Consider the following 16,670-nt stretch of genomic DNA (forward strand, 5'->3'; position numbering starts at 1 on the left):
ACTGTTGGTGACTCATTGCACTTGCCTCAGCTTCTGATTTGCTGCCTGAGGCTTGGGTAACAGAGATTTAGGCCTAGGCTCCTGAACTGTCAGTTTGAATCCTGTCATGGAGTCAGCCTGTCTCAGACCTGTCACCATGAATAACACTGTATTTTCTTATAAATATTTCTTCTAGATAGTGTTTTCATTTTCTGAGAGGAGTTTAGAGAATTTCTGTCAGGAGACTGAGAGTGTAGCTCAGTTGGTAGCATGCACTAAATACTGAGCTTTAACCCATCACTGTACAAGCTCTGTGTTACAGTACATGACTAAAATACTAACGCTGTGGAAGAAGAATCAGAATTGCAATGTCATCCTAGACCATATAGCAACTTTGAAGTCAACTTGAGAGATGAGAATCAATTTTATATTCTGTTTAGAATTTATCTAAGCAGAGAATCAAACTGCAAAACAAGCTTACACCTATCGAAAGCAGTCAAAATGTGAGCATTTTGAGGTTTTGAACAGCTACTTAACCAGCTGGAAAATGAATGCACAGTATCTGTTGTTAATTACCTCATAAGTAGAGGAAAGAAACTTGTATGTGATTCTTCTGGTTCTATGCCTCCGAGAGAGATTAACAGTTTAGCTTCAGCAAAGACCCAGCTGTTATATTAAAGGTACACTGGGTTGTTTTTTTACCTTGGAGTCAATTTAAACAAAATACCAGTAGCTTGCAATCAGCTGCTAAATTTCTATTTTACCTGAGCTGCATTATTTTGCTTCTAGACCCACTTGCATCTGCTAAGAGATAATTTACTAACTTTTTGTATCCATTCCTCAGAATAGGAGGTAATTTCTCCTTTCTGAAACAAACTGAGGAGGGGTTTAGTCAACAATCCTGGGGCTATGGGACCTCAGTTCCTTCTCATACCACCAAGTAGTTCCATTTTCTTGAGAATCAACAAACACTACTGTCCTCTGAGAATATACCCAGGGATGTGAACTGCTTTTATGCTTGTGTTTGCATTACTTGTGCTTGTATGGTTGTTTGGGTGTGCCTGTGAGGAAAAGGGACAACTTCAGCTGCCACATCTCAGACATTATCTACCTTGTTTATCCAGGCACAGCTCTCACTGCCCTGGGAAATCTGAAAGGACACCATCATTGTGCCTCAGGGATCCACTGGGCTTTCTCTCCAGTAAGCTATGATTACCAGTAAGCAACACCACACAAGGGGTCTTTTTAATGTGGTTTCTAAGGACAGAGCAGAGATCGACATGCTTCAAAGCCAGCACTTCACTGACCTCATTACCTTGGTTAAGCACTGAGATTTTCAAGGCACTCTTAGCATTTTAAATTCGAGGGAAGAAAGGTGACTTTAGGGATTCAAACAAAGTTAAAATACAAGTACTTAAATATTGCTGATTTGAACATTTTCATAAGGGGTGCTGGGAAATCTCTGAAGAACAGCCCAGTGAGTCTGATGTGGGCTTCATTAACGTCTGTCAGATGAAGGCTCTATCACCCGAAGTCATGAAGTTCTGCTCAAAATGACGAGATTTCCACATAGCAATCAGTGTTCAAATACAGATATGCCTAAATCCAGAGCTCAAGTCCTAAATCGGAGCACAAAGAGGAGTTCTGCTAAGCACTTCCAAATTTCCACATAAAATGATGCAAATAAAACAGTGTAATTTTGCTGTAGTCTCAGGGGTCAATCCTCCTCTCAGTCTTATCTGAATCCCAGGGCCAGATACAGGCTACAGAGGCACTTCATCTACTGTTGGAGAAACAAAGACAGTTCAAGTGGTACACAATGAATTCAGAGTCTATGGACCATCCTTATCAGTATCCATTCTGACAAACATCCTGATAAGTACTGCCTAATTATTTCTAAAACATGCCCATTTATTTTCTGTTTCCCTTGTCTTGTGTAATTCAGGAAGACATACAAGTCTTTGAACAAGAAAATTATGACAAAGTCCTCTGTATGTCCCTTCACCTGGGGTCAGAAAGTTTAGATACAGAGAAAGGGTTAGACCTATCTCCAAGAGCTGGAATTGTTGCATTTTCTTCTGAAGCAAAGAAACTGGATATCTGGATGTTGAGCAGGTGCCACTTGGGTTACCCAATTGCCTGTGTAGTGGCAGATCCAAGGTGTGAAACTGGGTATCTCTTCTGTAAGTTTTAGCCCTGTTGGTCCCTCTCCAGCTAAGCTTGTTACTGACACCAGGAACTTATTGCCTTGCTTTTCTTTTTTCCTCTTCCCTTTTGGCCATGGAGAACCCACAGTCTCATACATCCTGAACAAGTTCTCTACAATTGTAAGGGTCCCTGGTTCACCAAAGAATGATACCTAGTTCTCAAACAGTATGTAAATGCAGAGTATTATATTCTGCAGAAGTCCAGCATGCTGGGGTCCCTCATTATCAAGATAGAGAAATCCACGTGATCTTGCAGGCCTGATTTAAAGCACATCAGAATTAGGGAATTCTTGGGTAGGTGACCTCTATGTTAATCTGTTTGGTCCAGCTCTATGGACACATTCCACTACTGGAGTGTGGGGGCTGGGAATTTACTCATGAGGTCTGGGAATTATTACTGGGTAAATAGCTAAGGAAGTCTGGAAACTGCTGCTGACCCATTCATTGTCCTTGCTTCTGGCCAGGTGGCTGGGATATTCTGTTACCTAGGCTTGAAGGCTGGACCCTGAGGCTTTTTCTATGCATAATTGACTTGCCTGGGATTGCCTAAACTTGCCCTGTTTTTAAGCCTAGTATCCTTACCTGCCAATTTGAAGTCTGTCATAGAAGCAGACTAGACTCCTCACAACTATAACTGAGCTACAGCCCACTCTTTACTGCCTCTTCTCTACATGGGGACCATCTGTCTCTCCTGTGCTTTCAGATGAGTTTACAAGAACACTCAGCACAAACGTCACCCGGGAAGATACCTAGTACATATTGCTAATATACTTGATTCTATATGGCTTGAACAGAAGAAATGGGGAAAGGGAAATGGCCAATCAAAACCAAATGAACAAAACCTATTCGTATGTGGGGTAAAAGTTTGGTTGGTAAACTCTTTCCCTAAAGGCATAAGGACCTGAATTCATTCCCCAGAATCCATTTTACAAAATCAGGATATTAGTGGTCCATGCTGAAAAAGGCAGATTTCTAGGGCTTACTTTCAAATTGGCCCAGTTTAATGAGCACCAGGCCAATAAAAGATCTCTCTTCAAAATAATTAAGATGGGCAACACCTGAGAAAGAATAGCGAGGTTGTCCTCTGCCCTGCCTACTTCCATGCATCAGCACACAGACATTTGTTGGATGGCAGTCTGTGAAAGGTATCCTGGTTCCTGGTCTGGATAAGGTTGAAGCTCCAGTGGCCCTAAGGGATGGTAGGTGGTTCCCTAAACTCCCAGAAGGTCAGGATCCTCTCCTGTAGCTACAGACCTCTACAGCCCCCTGTGGAGAGGTTTAGTCACAGAGAAGCAGGGCCACTCCCTCCCATATGTAGATGAGGTATTCACAAGCTCAGACCAACGCAATAGGAAACACCTTCTGTCACACCCTGACCCACCTCAAAACTGTATATAAGAAATCTATCCAGAGGATTAAAGGCATGCAAGAATTACTCCATCACCCGAGAGCTTCTATCATAAGAGCTGTAACACTGCTGCTTGGAGAAGAGATCTGCTCTCCTGAAACCACTGGCAGATGCTCCCCTGCACCCCTTGCCAGCTGGCCAGCCTCCTACTGGCTCAGCCCAGCCTGACATCTTGGAGCAACTGAAGCAGCAGCAACAACAGTGGAGATGGAGATGGAGGTAGAGCAGCACCAGCAGTGGAGATGGCAGAGGCAGTTCTCCCTCCCTGCCAGAGTTCTGTCAACTTCACCTGAACCCACACACCTAGCTGGGCCAGAGATCTGCACCTACCTGGACCAGATATTTCTGTGGAAAGCCTCCAATACACAGGCCCACAGGCATGTATCCACAGTTACAGGAAATGAAATTTAAAGACTTGCAGCCTGTCATGTATTTTCTGTGATTCATTCACAGACTAGCCAGGATACAAACTTATTAGCATATGTTTCATCTGGAAAAGAATTAATTCAGGAAGTTTTCAAATCTTTTGCTGACTGTTGTAGTCATTTTTAAGAACTTATTTATTATGTATACAGAGTTCTGCCTGCACGTATGCCTGCACACCAGAAGAGAGCACCAGATGTAATTATAGATGAGCCACCATGTATTTTTCTGGAAACTGAACAGGAAACATATAGGACAGCAGACATTGTTCTTAACCTCTGAGCCATCTCTCAGTTTTAATATTTATGTCTTCTGAAGAGTCATATGATTGGGCTCTAGGATCCTAGCTGGTGGTGCTGTTTAGGAAGATTGAGAACTGGGAAGATTGAGAAACAGTGTGATTGAGAATTGAGGTGATTAAGAATTGTGAAGATTCCTCATGGGAGGAAGTGATGTGTGTGTGTGTGTGTGTGTGTGTGTGTGTGTGTGTGTGTGTGTGTGTGTGTGTTGAGAGAATCTATCAACTGTTGCTTAAATACTAGGGTCACACTCTGAAAGAAAAATATTTTCACTCATATCTGTACATTTAAATATAGCCATCTGGAAGACTTCAAGTTCCTGAAAGAATGGTTTATAAACAGTTGCATGGATTTTACAAGTTTTAAAGAACTTCAAGCTTGAATTCTGTGACTCTATTTATAAAATCTCTACAATGCCACTTGAAGTAAGATTTTGCATGTTCTTCCAAGATAATTTTGCTTTTTCATTACACAGAACTGACAAAGCCTTTTATTGAGCTGTCATCTAATTGTTTCAGAAATTATTAAGTGACAAATCAATCCCATAAGAGAACACTGACAAGCTGGCATATTAGTTGGATGAAGGAGGTGCATATAAAAATATGCCTGAACTGTGACTAGAATATACAGCAGGGAAAGAGAAGCAAAACACGAGAACACTGGGACTTGTTGATCAAGTGTTTTCTGGTTTGGGAAAAAGGAAGCACTAATTGGCAGAGTGCTTGGTCTTCATATAGGTGTTCCTAGAGGTATAGTCACTTGTATGTGTACAACCACATTAGCGATGCCGTCTTAGTGTTTGCAGGTGTGGAAGGGGCACCCAGATCTCACCTTTAAGTTTATCAAGTACAGAGTCCTTGTTATCTCATCATTAAGCTGGTTTGGGCTAAAATTCTTATACACTATATGCATTTCCCCCGTACATGTACAAACATCTTTGTTTCTTGGCTTGGAAATATGTTTGAACATGTATGTATGGGCACATATATCCTAGTACATATGTGCAGAGTCCAGAAAAAGGCAAAAGATCCTCTGCTCTGACAGTATCTGACTTATTCTATTGAGAAGGGTTTCTGACTAGTCCTTGGGCTACCTGGCAGCCTGGAAGTTCAGTGGTCTTTTCATCTCAGTCCTTCATAGCTTTGGGCGTACAAATGTATGGAGCCACACCTGGTATTTGAACTCAGATCTTAATGCTAGAGCAGCAAGTACTCTTGCACTTTTTACACCATGTAGCCATGTGATCCTTATGTGTGTACCTTATGTTCTCATAAGCATACAGCACTCACAGAGATGCAATGCACATCACAGAATCAGCTAGTTTAGAGTAAGTGCATGCCTAGGAGCTTATGGACACAATACTTCCATGTCCATCTCAGGTAGATCCTCAGTCAGCACAGATGATTAGCCTGCTAAGTCCTTATCCCTTCTAGATACTCAGTTTATCATTCTTTTAATAGACATTTGGCCCTCTGTCATTGCAGCTTGTAATAAAAGAAGAAAGATGACGAAAAATGTAACTAAATATTTATTAAGTCAAAATTGCTCCTAGGGAAAAGGTACCATATGGCTTGAACTACTGATAAACCTAAAACATGAATCTCCCCAGCGTCACACAGAGCTTTACAGTGCCCTTCCCATGCATTTTTCTGCCGCTCATGGAAGACAGCCACATCATCCTCCTTTTCAAACAAGTTTATCTATTGTGTCACACATGCTTGATACCCTAAAATATAATCAAACAAAAAAAAAAGAGAGAGAGAGAGAGAGAGAGAGATCCAGGATTCTTTGATAACTCTAGCACAGTTCTAAAAGGCCATTACGATGTGTGTATAAAAAGATAAAGAGAGGGGGATTATGTTCTATGGAGTTGTTGTGAGGTACGGGAAAAGGGGTGCCTCGGGGGGGTCCATGATGAGATATCCCTTCCCCCTGAGGGATCAGCTAAAACACTGTATATTATAGAATAGAACAGAGTTTATTCAGTGCATGGGGAGAGGAGGGCAGAGAGAGACAGAGAAAGAGACAGAGAGTGAGAGAGAGAGAGAGAGAGAGAGAGAGAGAGAGAGAGAATAAGGAGGAGGAGGAGGAGGGAGGGAGGGAGCGAAGGGGAGGGGACTTCAGGGAAGGGAAGGGAAGGGGAGAGGAAAAGAGTAGAGGGGCAAAAGCCAGCCATGAGTATGTGAAGGTAGAGGGAGGAAGGTAATGGGAAGACAGAGAGCAAGAGAGTGAGGAGGGGGTAAGCAGACCCTTTTATTGTGTCAGGCATACTTGAGTGTTTCCAGCTAACTGTCAGGGTGGAGCATAGACAGAATGCTAACTCCTTGTTTTAAACTTTTGTTGTATTCATGTTTTGTCTCTATGCTTGTGTGTGTATCATGTGTGTATGTGTGTGTGTGTGTGTGTGTGTGTGTGTGTGTGTAAATAAGTGCAATGTCTCTAAAGGCCATAGGTATACGATCCACCAGAGCTTGACTTAAAGGTAGATATGACCCTACATACATGCATGAGGAGAACTGAACTGAACTCAGGTCTGTGGGTTGTTAACTGATGAGCTTTATTTTCATCTTTGGGGACTTCTCTGTGATACCTTCGAAGGAAATAAATTAGCTATTACCTTCGTCTGTAGGCTATAGTTCAGTTTCTAATACACTCTTGGGTTACAAATGAAATAATTATTTTCAATGAAAGTTGGGAATGCTAAACACATGTTGTGGGCCTATTTGGTGTTTTCCTGTAATTTGAACAGTGTTCAAAGTATTTTGATACTCTCAGAAAGAGGGAAATATTTTCTCCCGGTGATCCAGTACAACTGAGCATAGACAAGAAACAGATCATCTCTGTACAACTCTGCATATAGCCTATTGGGTGAATCCTCATGTATTCTTACTCTATATCCATCAACTTTGCATTATCCCTCTTTGCTTGCAGCTCACACTGAGCCAACAACAACAAAACTCTCTTTAACACTTCATGCCTTCTGGTTTTTATATCACATTCTCTCCTTAGCACAGACTGCTATTGTGATAATGAGCTTAATAATCTTATTGAGATAAATTTCCTTTGAGGTTCTTTTCTTTTCTTAAAAGCCTGGGAGAGTCTTTGTTTCCAGGAGCCCTTTGCAGGCCTGGAAACTTTCCATTTGACTATAGGCCAAGTAGACACCTGGGGCTTTGCATTTTGGCCTAGTGTTCCTTTCTTTAGGCGTCAGCAACTCCCCCAGGTTCTGCTATAGCACCTCTGTCTGCTGAAAGGCTTTTGAACTAATTGTCTTTAATGAGCTTGCTTGGGTAACAGCCCATAACCCAAGGAGAGAGATTACCTGTCTCACTGTGCTTTCAGTTTCAAAAGGTGCTGACATCTTGTTCATTCTTTTAAATACAAAGCTCAAATTAAAGACACTGACAGTCTGTGTCAACTGGGTACCCTATCCAAGTGATTGCCAAACACTGGCTTTAGCTCTGGTCAAAGCTCATCAAGTACATGAATCCACTTACGGTTTATACAGAGCTTCATAAAGTGAGGGCTTGAACAGCTGCCTTACAATTTTTTTTTCAGAAATGTAAATTCTTAACCACATCTGACCTATTAGATCAGATATTCTTCAAGCAGGGCTCAGTACACTGTGCCTTAACAAGCCCTGTGGGGCATTTTGAGGTATGCTCAGTTTTGAAAATCCGTTTTACAGGTCATATGAGGTCAGCATCCTCATTACACTTGCTTTGCAAGGGAGAGAGCTAAGCTTCCTAGAGATTTAGTTATCTACCAAAGCCACAGATTATTTTAAACTTCAAAACAGAGACAAAATATATAGAGAAAACAACAGCTTAAAGATGAAATACAAATTACATATATAGCAGTAAATACTCAGTAATGTTGGTAGAGATTGCCTGGTTTGTAAAGTGCTTAGTATACAAAATAAGGATCTGAATCCAAGAAAAAATTTGGTTGCAAGAGTGTGCCTTTATAATCCAAGCACTCGACAAGTTGATACAAGTGGATTCCTATGGTTTGCCTGTTAACCGGCAGAGCCAAATTCAAGGGATCCAGGCTACTGACAAAACCTGTCTCCAAAAAATACATAGAGAGTGGACTCATAAATTTGAAGTTTGGTCTCCACATCAACACACACACACACACACACACACACACACACACACACACACACACACAGACAGAGAGAGAGAGAGAGAGAGAGAGAGAGAGAGAGAGAGAACTCAGTAAAGAAGAGGCAATTAAAAAGAACTCACTCTCTCAGACACTATACTTAATACAATTCAGAAAATGTAAAAAGGTAGAAAAATGTTAAAATTGTAATATTAACTCTGACTTCTATTCCAAGAAGAAAGTCTTCAGAACATCATGGATTTATATATATTAAAAATACTATTATGATTTGAACTTCCTAGTAAACTTGGAGTACTTTGACAGAAAGATTAGTTTCAGAGCAGTGGATTTAGAAGAATTAATTTTAAACAGATAATCCTGATCCTTTGATATCAACTACTGGATCATATTCAACTACAAATGCAAATATGGTAGGGACTACATTTATGTGCTCTTTCAAAGACAATGTCCATAGGAATATTTTGAAGACTACTTGCTGACTCCCTGTTCAAGAAATGTGTTTAAATACCACCTTTTTACACAGGAAGATGTGGGAAAGCAGTAGAATCCCAAAGGGGCTAGAACCAATGTAGGCAAGTACCCTGAAACAACACAGTAATTTCTCACATTAAGAAAGTTAAACAGATGGACAATTCAGGAAGTTTTAGGGCTAACTATAAAGCCAGAGGGCTAGAGAGAAAACTTCTGAGGTTGGGGTAATCACCAGCTGTTGAATTGGCCACTTATTTCTCCCTTTGCAGCACTGTTTCTTCTCTATACAGACATGAAGGCCTATGACTGTGGATGCATGCTTTAGACTTTCATAAGCAAACTACAAGATTTTGCAGTGTGTCTACTTGTATACCCAGGACTGTCAGTGACTAAGGCAAGGGGATCACTGGGACTTGATGGCTGCAAATCTAGGTCCAGTTTTACTGAGAGGACCTATCTCAAAGGACTAAGTAAGAAAGTGACAGAACAGAACACAAAACATCTGCCTTTATTTTCATAATACACAGATGTGTGTATCATGTACACACATCCAAATAACAATACAGGTCATGATACAGAGGAGCTGTGCTTTTAGGCTCTTATTGAGTCTGTGCATACAAGAAAGGAAGAGATTGTATTTTTAAGCCTTGATCAAGTAGCCTAGTGCTAGGAATCTAATGAGATTTTAAAAGATATATGTTGATAGTAATAAGCTTCTTTCTCTCAAATTGTTTTCTAAAATTGGTGAACTTAAAATAGTATATCAAACAATGATCAATACTCTGAATATGCTAGGGAGTAATTGGCAGAATAAATGTGTATAAATCAAGAAGGTAGGGGAGCATCTCCCAGAAAATTTCGTAGCTGCTCAAGTATGAAATTGGGAAACTGATGACTGAAAATGCAATGTATTGTTTCAATTAACCTCTGAGTAACAAAGTGCTGCATGACCAATGTAAGCCCCATGTGTGCAAATGGATTTCAGAAAAGGACAGAAATCTCTGAGAATCAGACGACACTGGTTGATGGATGTGTTGGTAAAAGCCAGTATGATCTTTGCGAAAGCAAAATACGAAATGAGTCTGAAGAAGATGCATGATAGAGGAAAATGAGAGGCTGGTGTATCTATGAATTTCCTGACAGCCGTGACAAATTACCAGAGAGGAAGTAATGTAAAGGAAGAACATTTACTTTGGGTCACACTGAAATTCCCCATGGGTACATGAATAGGAGGCCATTCTTCACTCTGTATCTGCTCTCAGAAAGCAGAGTGGGAACACAGGTTAAGCATCTCTGTGTCCTCCACATCTTTACAAAAAAAAAAAAAACATAAAACACTTAATTCCAGAATTTTCCAAGGAGGCTTGAGTTTTCACTTTGACTTAGCTGAGCATTATGTTATGAAAATATTGGTGGAATGTACATTATTTGATATATCTGTTATTTAAAAACCATTACACACAGAAACACATCAAACTTCACTCCTCTGCCAATGACCAAGTGAGTCATAGGTTCTAACTGTTAGGAGAGATTTTGCCTGCTATGCCTCAGGCCATGTTTTTCATCTCCAGCAATACAAAAAGCAGGGTTAAAGAGAAGGGTTAGCATGGCCAGAGCTTGCTTCACAAGCATGAAGATCAAAGATTTAATCCTTAGAACAGCAAGAAAAAAATTGAGAGGGTATGGCATTCTGTCTGCAAGCTCATTGCTCAAGATAAAGGAACTCCTTAGAGCAAGCTGACTAACTACTATAATTTAAGGATAAGCTCTGAGTGCAGTGATAGAGTATGCCTCAAAGTATAAGGCAGAGAACAGAAACATCAAGAAAGATAGCTCAACACCATCTGTGGGACTCTGTACATAAGAGTATACATGGACATATATAGGAATGAGAAGGGGGAATTTGAACTCATGCATTAGTCCACATTCATGTTAATAGTCATGTACACACATTCTTATATGTTACACATATAATAAAAAAAGAATTTGTTAAAAGACCAAGGCAAAATATGCTCAAGAATTTCTATGCTGCTGTTAGGCAGCATCCTGCATATATTTAAAGGAAGAATAAATCAAGAAAAGAAAGAAGAGAAGAGAAGAGAACAGAAGAGAAGAGAAGAGAAGAGAACAGAAGAGGAGAGAGAAGAGAAGAGAAGAGGAGAGGAGAGGAGAGGAGAAGAGAACAGAAGAGAAGAGAACAGAAGAGAAGAGAACAGAAGAGGAGAGAGAAGAGAAGAGAAGAGAAGAGAAGAGAAGAGAAGAGAAGAGAAGAGAAGAGAAGAGAAGAGAAGAGAAGAGAAGAGATGGTGCTATACAATTTTAACCCTCTTTCTGGATAATCAAAAACAGGTGACCTCGTGGACTCGTTGTCTAGCAGTCTAGCCAAATCAGTAAGTTCAAGGTTTAATTAGAATACTTTACTCGTAAAAGAAAATGTAAAGACATAGTGAAACAAACCATAATTCACAATCAAGTGTGCTTAGAAGTGAAACTTAATTTTAAGTAATGTGCTAATGGTCCCTGGTCAACTTTAGTGTGGTTGAGGTTTGATGGGCTAGCCTTGCAACAGACCTTGCCTATCCTGCAATAATAGGAACCTTGGTGATGCCACAGATTTTTTTCTAAAGACCTGAATATTAGTACAGTATGTGGAGGCTATGTTTGTTTTTTTTTTGTTCCTACCTTGAATGAACAAAAAAAATGGGGGAGGGACCTCAAATATACTACCTCAAGCAAGATTTAGAGCTTTTTGTGCACTGTCCCCAAACATAGAGAGAGTTAGCCTGAGGCCTAGGTAGGCTGAGAGAAGGCCACTTTGATCTGAAGATTATGAAACTTGGATCTTTTTTTTAAACATAAGTCAAGACTGCAACTCAGTCTGAAAACAACCACTTGTGAGGGAAAACTTCAGAGAAAGTAAATAACCCCACATCCATTTTTGCCTTTAAAGTCAACATAAAAATTTGATATCATTCCCTAGGCAGAGGACTACTTATTTTTCACTACACACTCAACAGCAAAGCAAGCACCAATTCTGTAAATATTAATGTGGACTTCAATATTGAGAAACAAAATAGAAGAGCCTTCAAAGAGTATTTTGAAAATGAAAGACCATGCCTAGTGAGAATATTGCTGCTGACATCGTAAGTGTTCCAACTAAAGATGGCAACACTCATATTCATTACTCCATGTTTGCTAACTAACTGGAATGCTTAGCTTACTCTGATCCCAATTAGAGATCTTCAGCAAATATCACTGCAGCTAAAACATATTCTTTTCAGCAAGGTTGGGCTAATACTGAAAGGTGTTGTATCTGAAGTCAAAGCTGCATCAAAGGAAGTTGTGAGAGATAAATACTGCTATGCATCTCAGTGTATTCACATTTTTATGTTTAGAGATGTTTATGATTTTTTTCCTCCTAAACTAAAAGCAGCATTTGTTCACATGTTATTTTATAAAAGCATTAACATTCTTTCTTTCTTTCTTTTTTTTGAGGGGGAGGGATATATACATGTACGTTCTTGTATGTATGCATGTTCACACAGGTGTGGCCTGATGCATGGATGCCTGTGATTGACATGAGGAGTGTTTTTCCTCTATCACTTGTTATCAACTTAGGCAGTGTCTATTGTCTTTTTGTCTAATCTTGCTAGCCTAATTGCTGTGGGAAACTTTAAAAATGTCATCACATCTTCCTGGCTTTTTGACTGGTTCCTAGGATCTGTTCTCCAGTTCTTGTTCTTTGAGGGTTATCACAGTACCTGCTGAGCCATCTTACCAAGCCCAAAGCTCCTAACAACATTTGCTTACACAAGGTTCACAAATGTGGGGTTGAAACAGGGAAGAAAGTTCTGTTTTATAACTTAGAGCAGCTATATTACCTCCAAAGCGATAATTACTCCTGCCAGTGCCAAGAGCCAGGATAAATCTAAGTATTGTCATGTATATTTGAATGTTTTTAGAACTTTGAATGTGGCTATTTAGCACACTCAGACTAAAGTAGATTCCTTAGGCATAATCCTTATACCTAGCGATTTTGGACAAGTGACATAGTTGAATTATTTAGGCAAGTTATGCAAAGTGTCTGATACACATACACACACACACACACACACACACACACACACACACACAATCTTCAGCCAATATGATGGTGAATGTTGTCAATTTGACAAAATCTAGAGTCAGCTGAGAGATGAGCATCTGAGCATGTCTGCAGAGAACTTTCTTGATTGTGCTAGTTTAAATGGGTACACTTGTCCACTGTTGATGACAGCATTCCCTGGCTAAGATCTTGGACTAGGTAATAGTGAAGAGAGTGAGTTGAACACTGGCATAACAGTCATTGCTCTTTCTGATTATTGATGGCCTGTGATCAGCCACTTCAATCTCCCACAGATGTGAATTCCCTGCCTTTGTTGGCAGAATTTTACCACAGAACAATGGGCAAAAGAAAGATAGCCAATGACACAATCTTATTGGAAAGCATATTTTTGTTACCAGGTTTTGAATTTTTATAGATGACATAACATATTCTGTGTGTAAAACCATTGAAATTTCAAGAAAGGCAGTAACACACCAAACTCTCTACAGCTGGTAGTCCAATTCCCCTTGAAATAGAGCTACATATGAAACTGCCTAGATGTGATCTCATTATTTCTGAATAGGTACAAGAGAGTGATTAGGCCCCAAAGTCTGGTTACAGTAAGATGGCAGAGACACGCACTGGTTAGAATTAGCAAATTTCATCTTTATTTATTGGCAGAGAAAAGTATTGCCTACCCATATGCTGTTTTCTTGCTTGTACTGTTGCCAGTTGTGCCCTGTGTCACTAAACATCAGGTGATAGCTTGTCACCCAGTCAGCACTCCCATATCTTCCCTGTGTAGCCACTGCTGTAATCTCTACTCTGTTTCCCAGGTCCAACTGTAGCCACTGATGGGCACTGGAATCTGCTGGGGACCAACCGCCAGTTCCTGCAATAAAAGAGAGACTTGTAATAATGCCTTAGGAATTCACTATTTCTTATGTAGAAGATAAGTGGAACTACTATGTTCAATCAAGGCACAGTTTCTGCCTCTGAATTTAAACTTTTAATATTTACTCATCCAATTTTCTAACTTGTATCCAGAGTACCAGGTTCAGGGAAAGGGCAGAGTTCATGGAGCCAACTTCCTTTCCCCTTCTGTCCTGTCATTCTTCTCTCTTTAGCTCTGGTTTTTCTTTCTCTGTACAATTCTATACTATGAACCTACTAGGGGACTCGTATCTCAGTGTGGATACAAAGCTGAAAGAAGGCATTCATTGAGCCTTCCATGGATATCATTAATTATTTTAAACTTTATTCTTCATGAGGGGAACACTTGGTAAAATGGGGGAAAGTTTCAAAGAAAGCCTGTAAGGAGCCTTCATGTACTATAAGGAGTACATGTACTTCAAGTACTGTAAGGAGTACTTCATGTACTTCATGTACGGGAGACAGAATGTACTAGAAGGTACTCAGCAAGGCCTGTCTAAGACAGAAACAGTAAAGCTGAAACCTAAAGTCAGGGTAGTCAGGCCTAGAAAGGTGGGAAGCAGACAGTTCAGTAATTATCCATGTGCAGGGAACAGAAGAAATACATATATATATGTGTGTGTGTGTGTGTGTGTGTGTGTGTGTGTGTGTGTGTGTGTGTGTGTGTGTGTGTGTGTGTGTATAGCTGCAGTAATGAGGAAGTCTGGCACATTTAATGTATATTCCACTATACTCACAAGGACTTTGCAGCAGATGCTTGGCCCCTAGATTATTTATAAAATTTGAACTTTGTAAATAATCAATATTCTTTCTCTTAGAATTGGAAAACCCATGCCTTAAGTTTTTGTCTCCAGTATATACTTTTTAAATCAATATATACTTTTAATGACTGCTTAATTCTTAAATATTCTGAAACCTAGGGTGAGAGATGTTGCACTATCTTATGAGACACACAGATGTGTGGTGAAAATCAACCATCTTGCTGACCCCTTTGCTGAGTACTGGAGGGAAAAGTGCTACTAAATATAGAGTTTTACCATTTCCTTAAACTTGTACGTTCATTCGCTGATGCTCTAGTTTACCTCTCACCAAATGGAAGAGAATTTACTCAGACCTCAGTTTGGTAACTCAAGGACTTTCTATTTCTGGTCTCCACTGAACGTTCACTCAGACCCAGCTTAGTAGGTCAGGGACACTCTACATTCTCGTTCCCACTGCAAAGTCTCTCAGTGTATTGGACTACATATATTGATACCAAACCTGGGAAAAAGAAGGCAGAAATCATTCTGATCATAAAACTTGTAAGATATTGGGATTCTCTTCCAGAATCAATTTGCCTGTAGTATTATTGCTTGATAAGATTCCTTTTATTTCCCACAATTAAATAAGATTTGAAGCAGAGACAGAGAAAGGCCTATGAATGCAATCTACTTTGAACTATGTTCTGCGTTAGTGGTCAGTGTGCCACAAACAAGCTAGGGGCTATGGTATGCTGATACTCTCGACTCTTGTTCTAGTATGAGGTATGCACATGTATATGTGTGGGTAGTGTTTGTGTGGGGAGGGGTAACGGATTTTCTTTTTCTTTCTTGCTTGCTTTCTTTTTCCTTTTATAGTATTACAGTTATAACTACAGGACCAAGGTCTCAAGAATAAAAGCTATAAGTAAACTTCTAGTTATGTCTTTCCCCCCTGATTTCCCATTCCTATGACATATACAGGAAACAAGGTCTAGATCATGCTGCAAAGATTGCTGGGGAAAACATTGGATGTCTGCACTATCACTTGGAGGAAAGCTCCTGTATCCTTGTTAGACTGAACCAATCCAGAGTGGGGTTAAGAATCAATACTTTTTGTGATTCAGCTATTGTATACTGGAATTTACTGTGTTCATTCTGTTTTTACTCTCTGCACAGTTGCCTATGAAAAAATAACATCCATCTCTTGGTGTAGTAAACAGAAGAAATGCAGAAAGTTTAAAAAACTGTACAGCCAGGATTCAAATACAGTTAAGAGGAATGCAGCTCCTTGAGATTACTTTGTAACAGGAAATATTGTGGCTAATCCCCAGAAGATCTTAGGCTGAGGAGATATCTCAGTGAAAATGATTTGTTCCCAAGCCTGACTCCCTGACTCAAATCCCCAGAACCACATGGCAGAAAGAGGGGACTAATTTCAGTAAGTTGTTTCACAAGAACACACACACAAACACCACCACTACCCACAACAACAGAAACAAAAACAAAAAATGTAAAAACAAAGAATGTTGAAGGAATAAATAGTAGAAGCCATAGAAAAGGAATTGGAAGGGAGGGAAAATGAGGAGGGTTAATCAAAATACATTATATACACCCATGTGTTTCTCAAGAAATAATTGCAAGAAACAAATTTAATAAATGTTAATAGTCATGGGAGAAAGCATTCGAGTTTCCTGACACACTAGCCTCAGAAATACATACTTGCTGTTACTACTATCACTACTACCGACCACGCCTAAAAGTCCCAACCACTAATCCTGCCTCGCTGATAATTCCTTAGAACTGAAAGAGATACAGATATTACTTTCCTAGGAAAATGCAAGCTAATTCTGAAAGCATCCATCATGCACAATCTCTATTATAGCTCATTTCAGAGACTTCACTGATTTTAAAAAGTAAAAAATGCAAAGTGGTTTTGAACACTGTCACCTCAACAATACTAAATTGTTGATAGGAAATGGACATATATATTGTGGATTT

General features: G+C 39.8%; 1 protein-coding gene across 1 annotated transcript in view; it reads right to left on the reverse strand.

Moving 5' to 3' along the window:
* Cntnap5bl1 (contactin associated protein family member 5B like 1) overlaps positions 1-16,670 on the reverse strand; it is a 985,855-nt gene that overhangs the window by 744,027 nt on the left and 225,158 nt on the right. The window contains 1 exon segment of the mRNA NM_001329899.4: positions 13,698-13,891. Coding sequence (NP_001316828.2) covers positions 13,698-13,891 — 194 coding nt within the window.

Source organism: Rattus norvegicus, chromosome 13 (assembly GCF_021556685.1).
Source record: "Rattus norvegicus strain SHRSP/BbbUtx chromosome 13, alternate assembly SHRSP_T2T, whole genome shotgun sequence".
NCBI classification, from domain to species: Eukaryota; Metazoa; Chordata; class Mammalia; order Rodentia; family Muridae; genus Rattus; species Rattus norvegicus.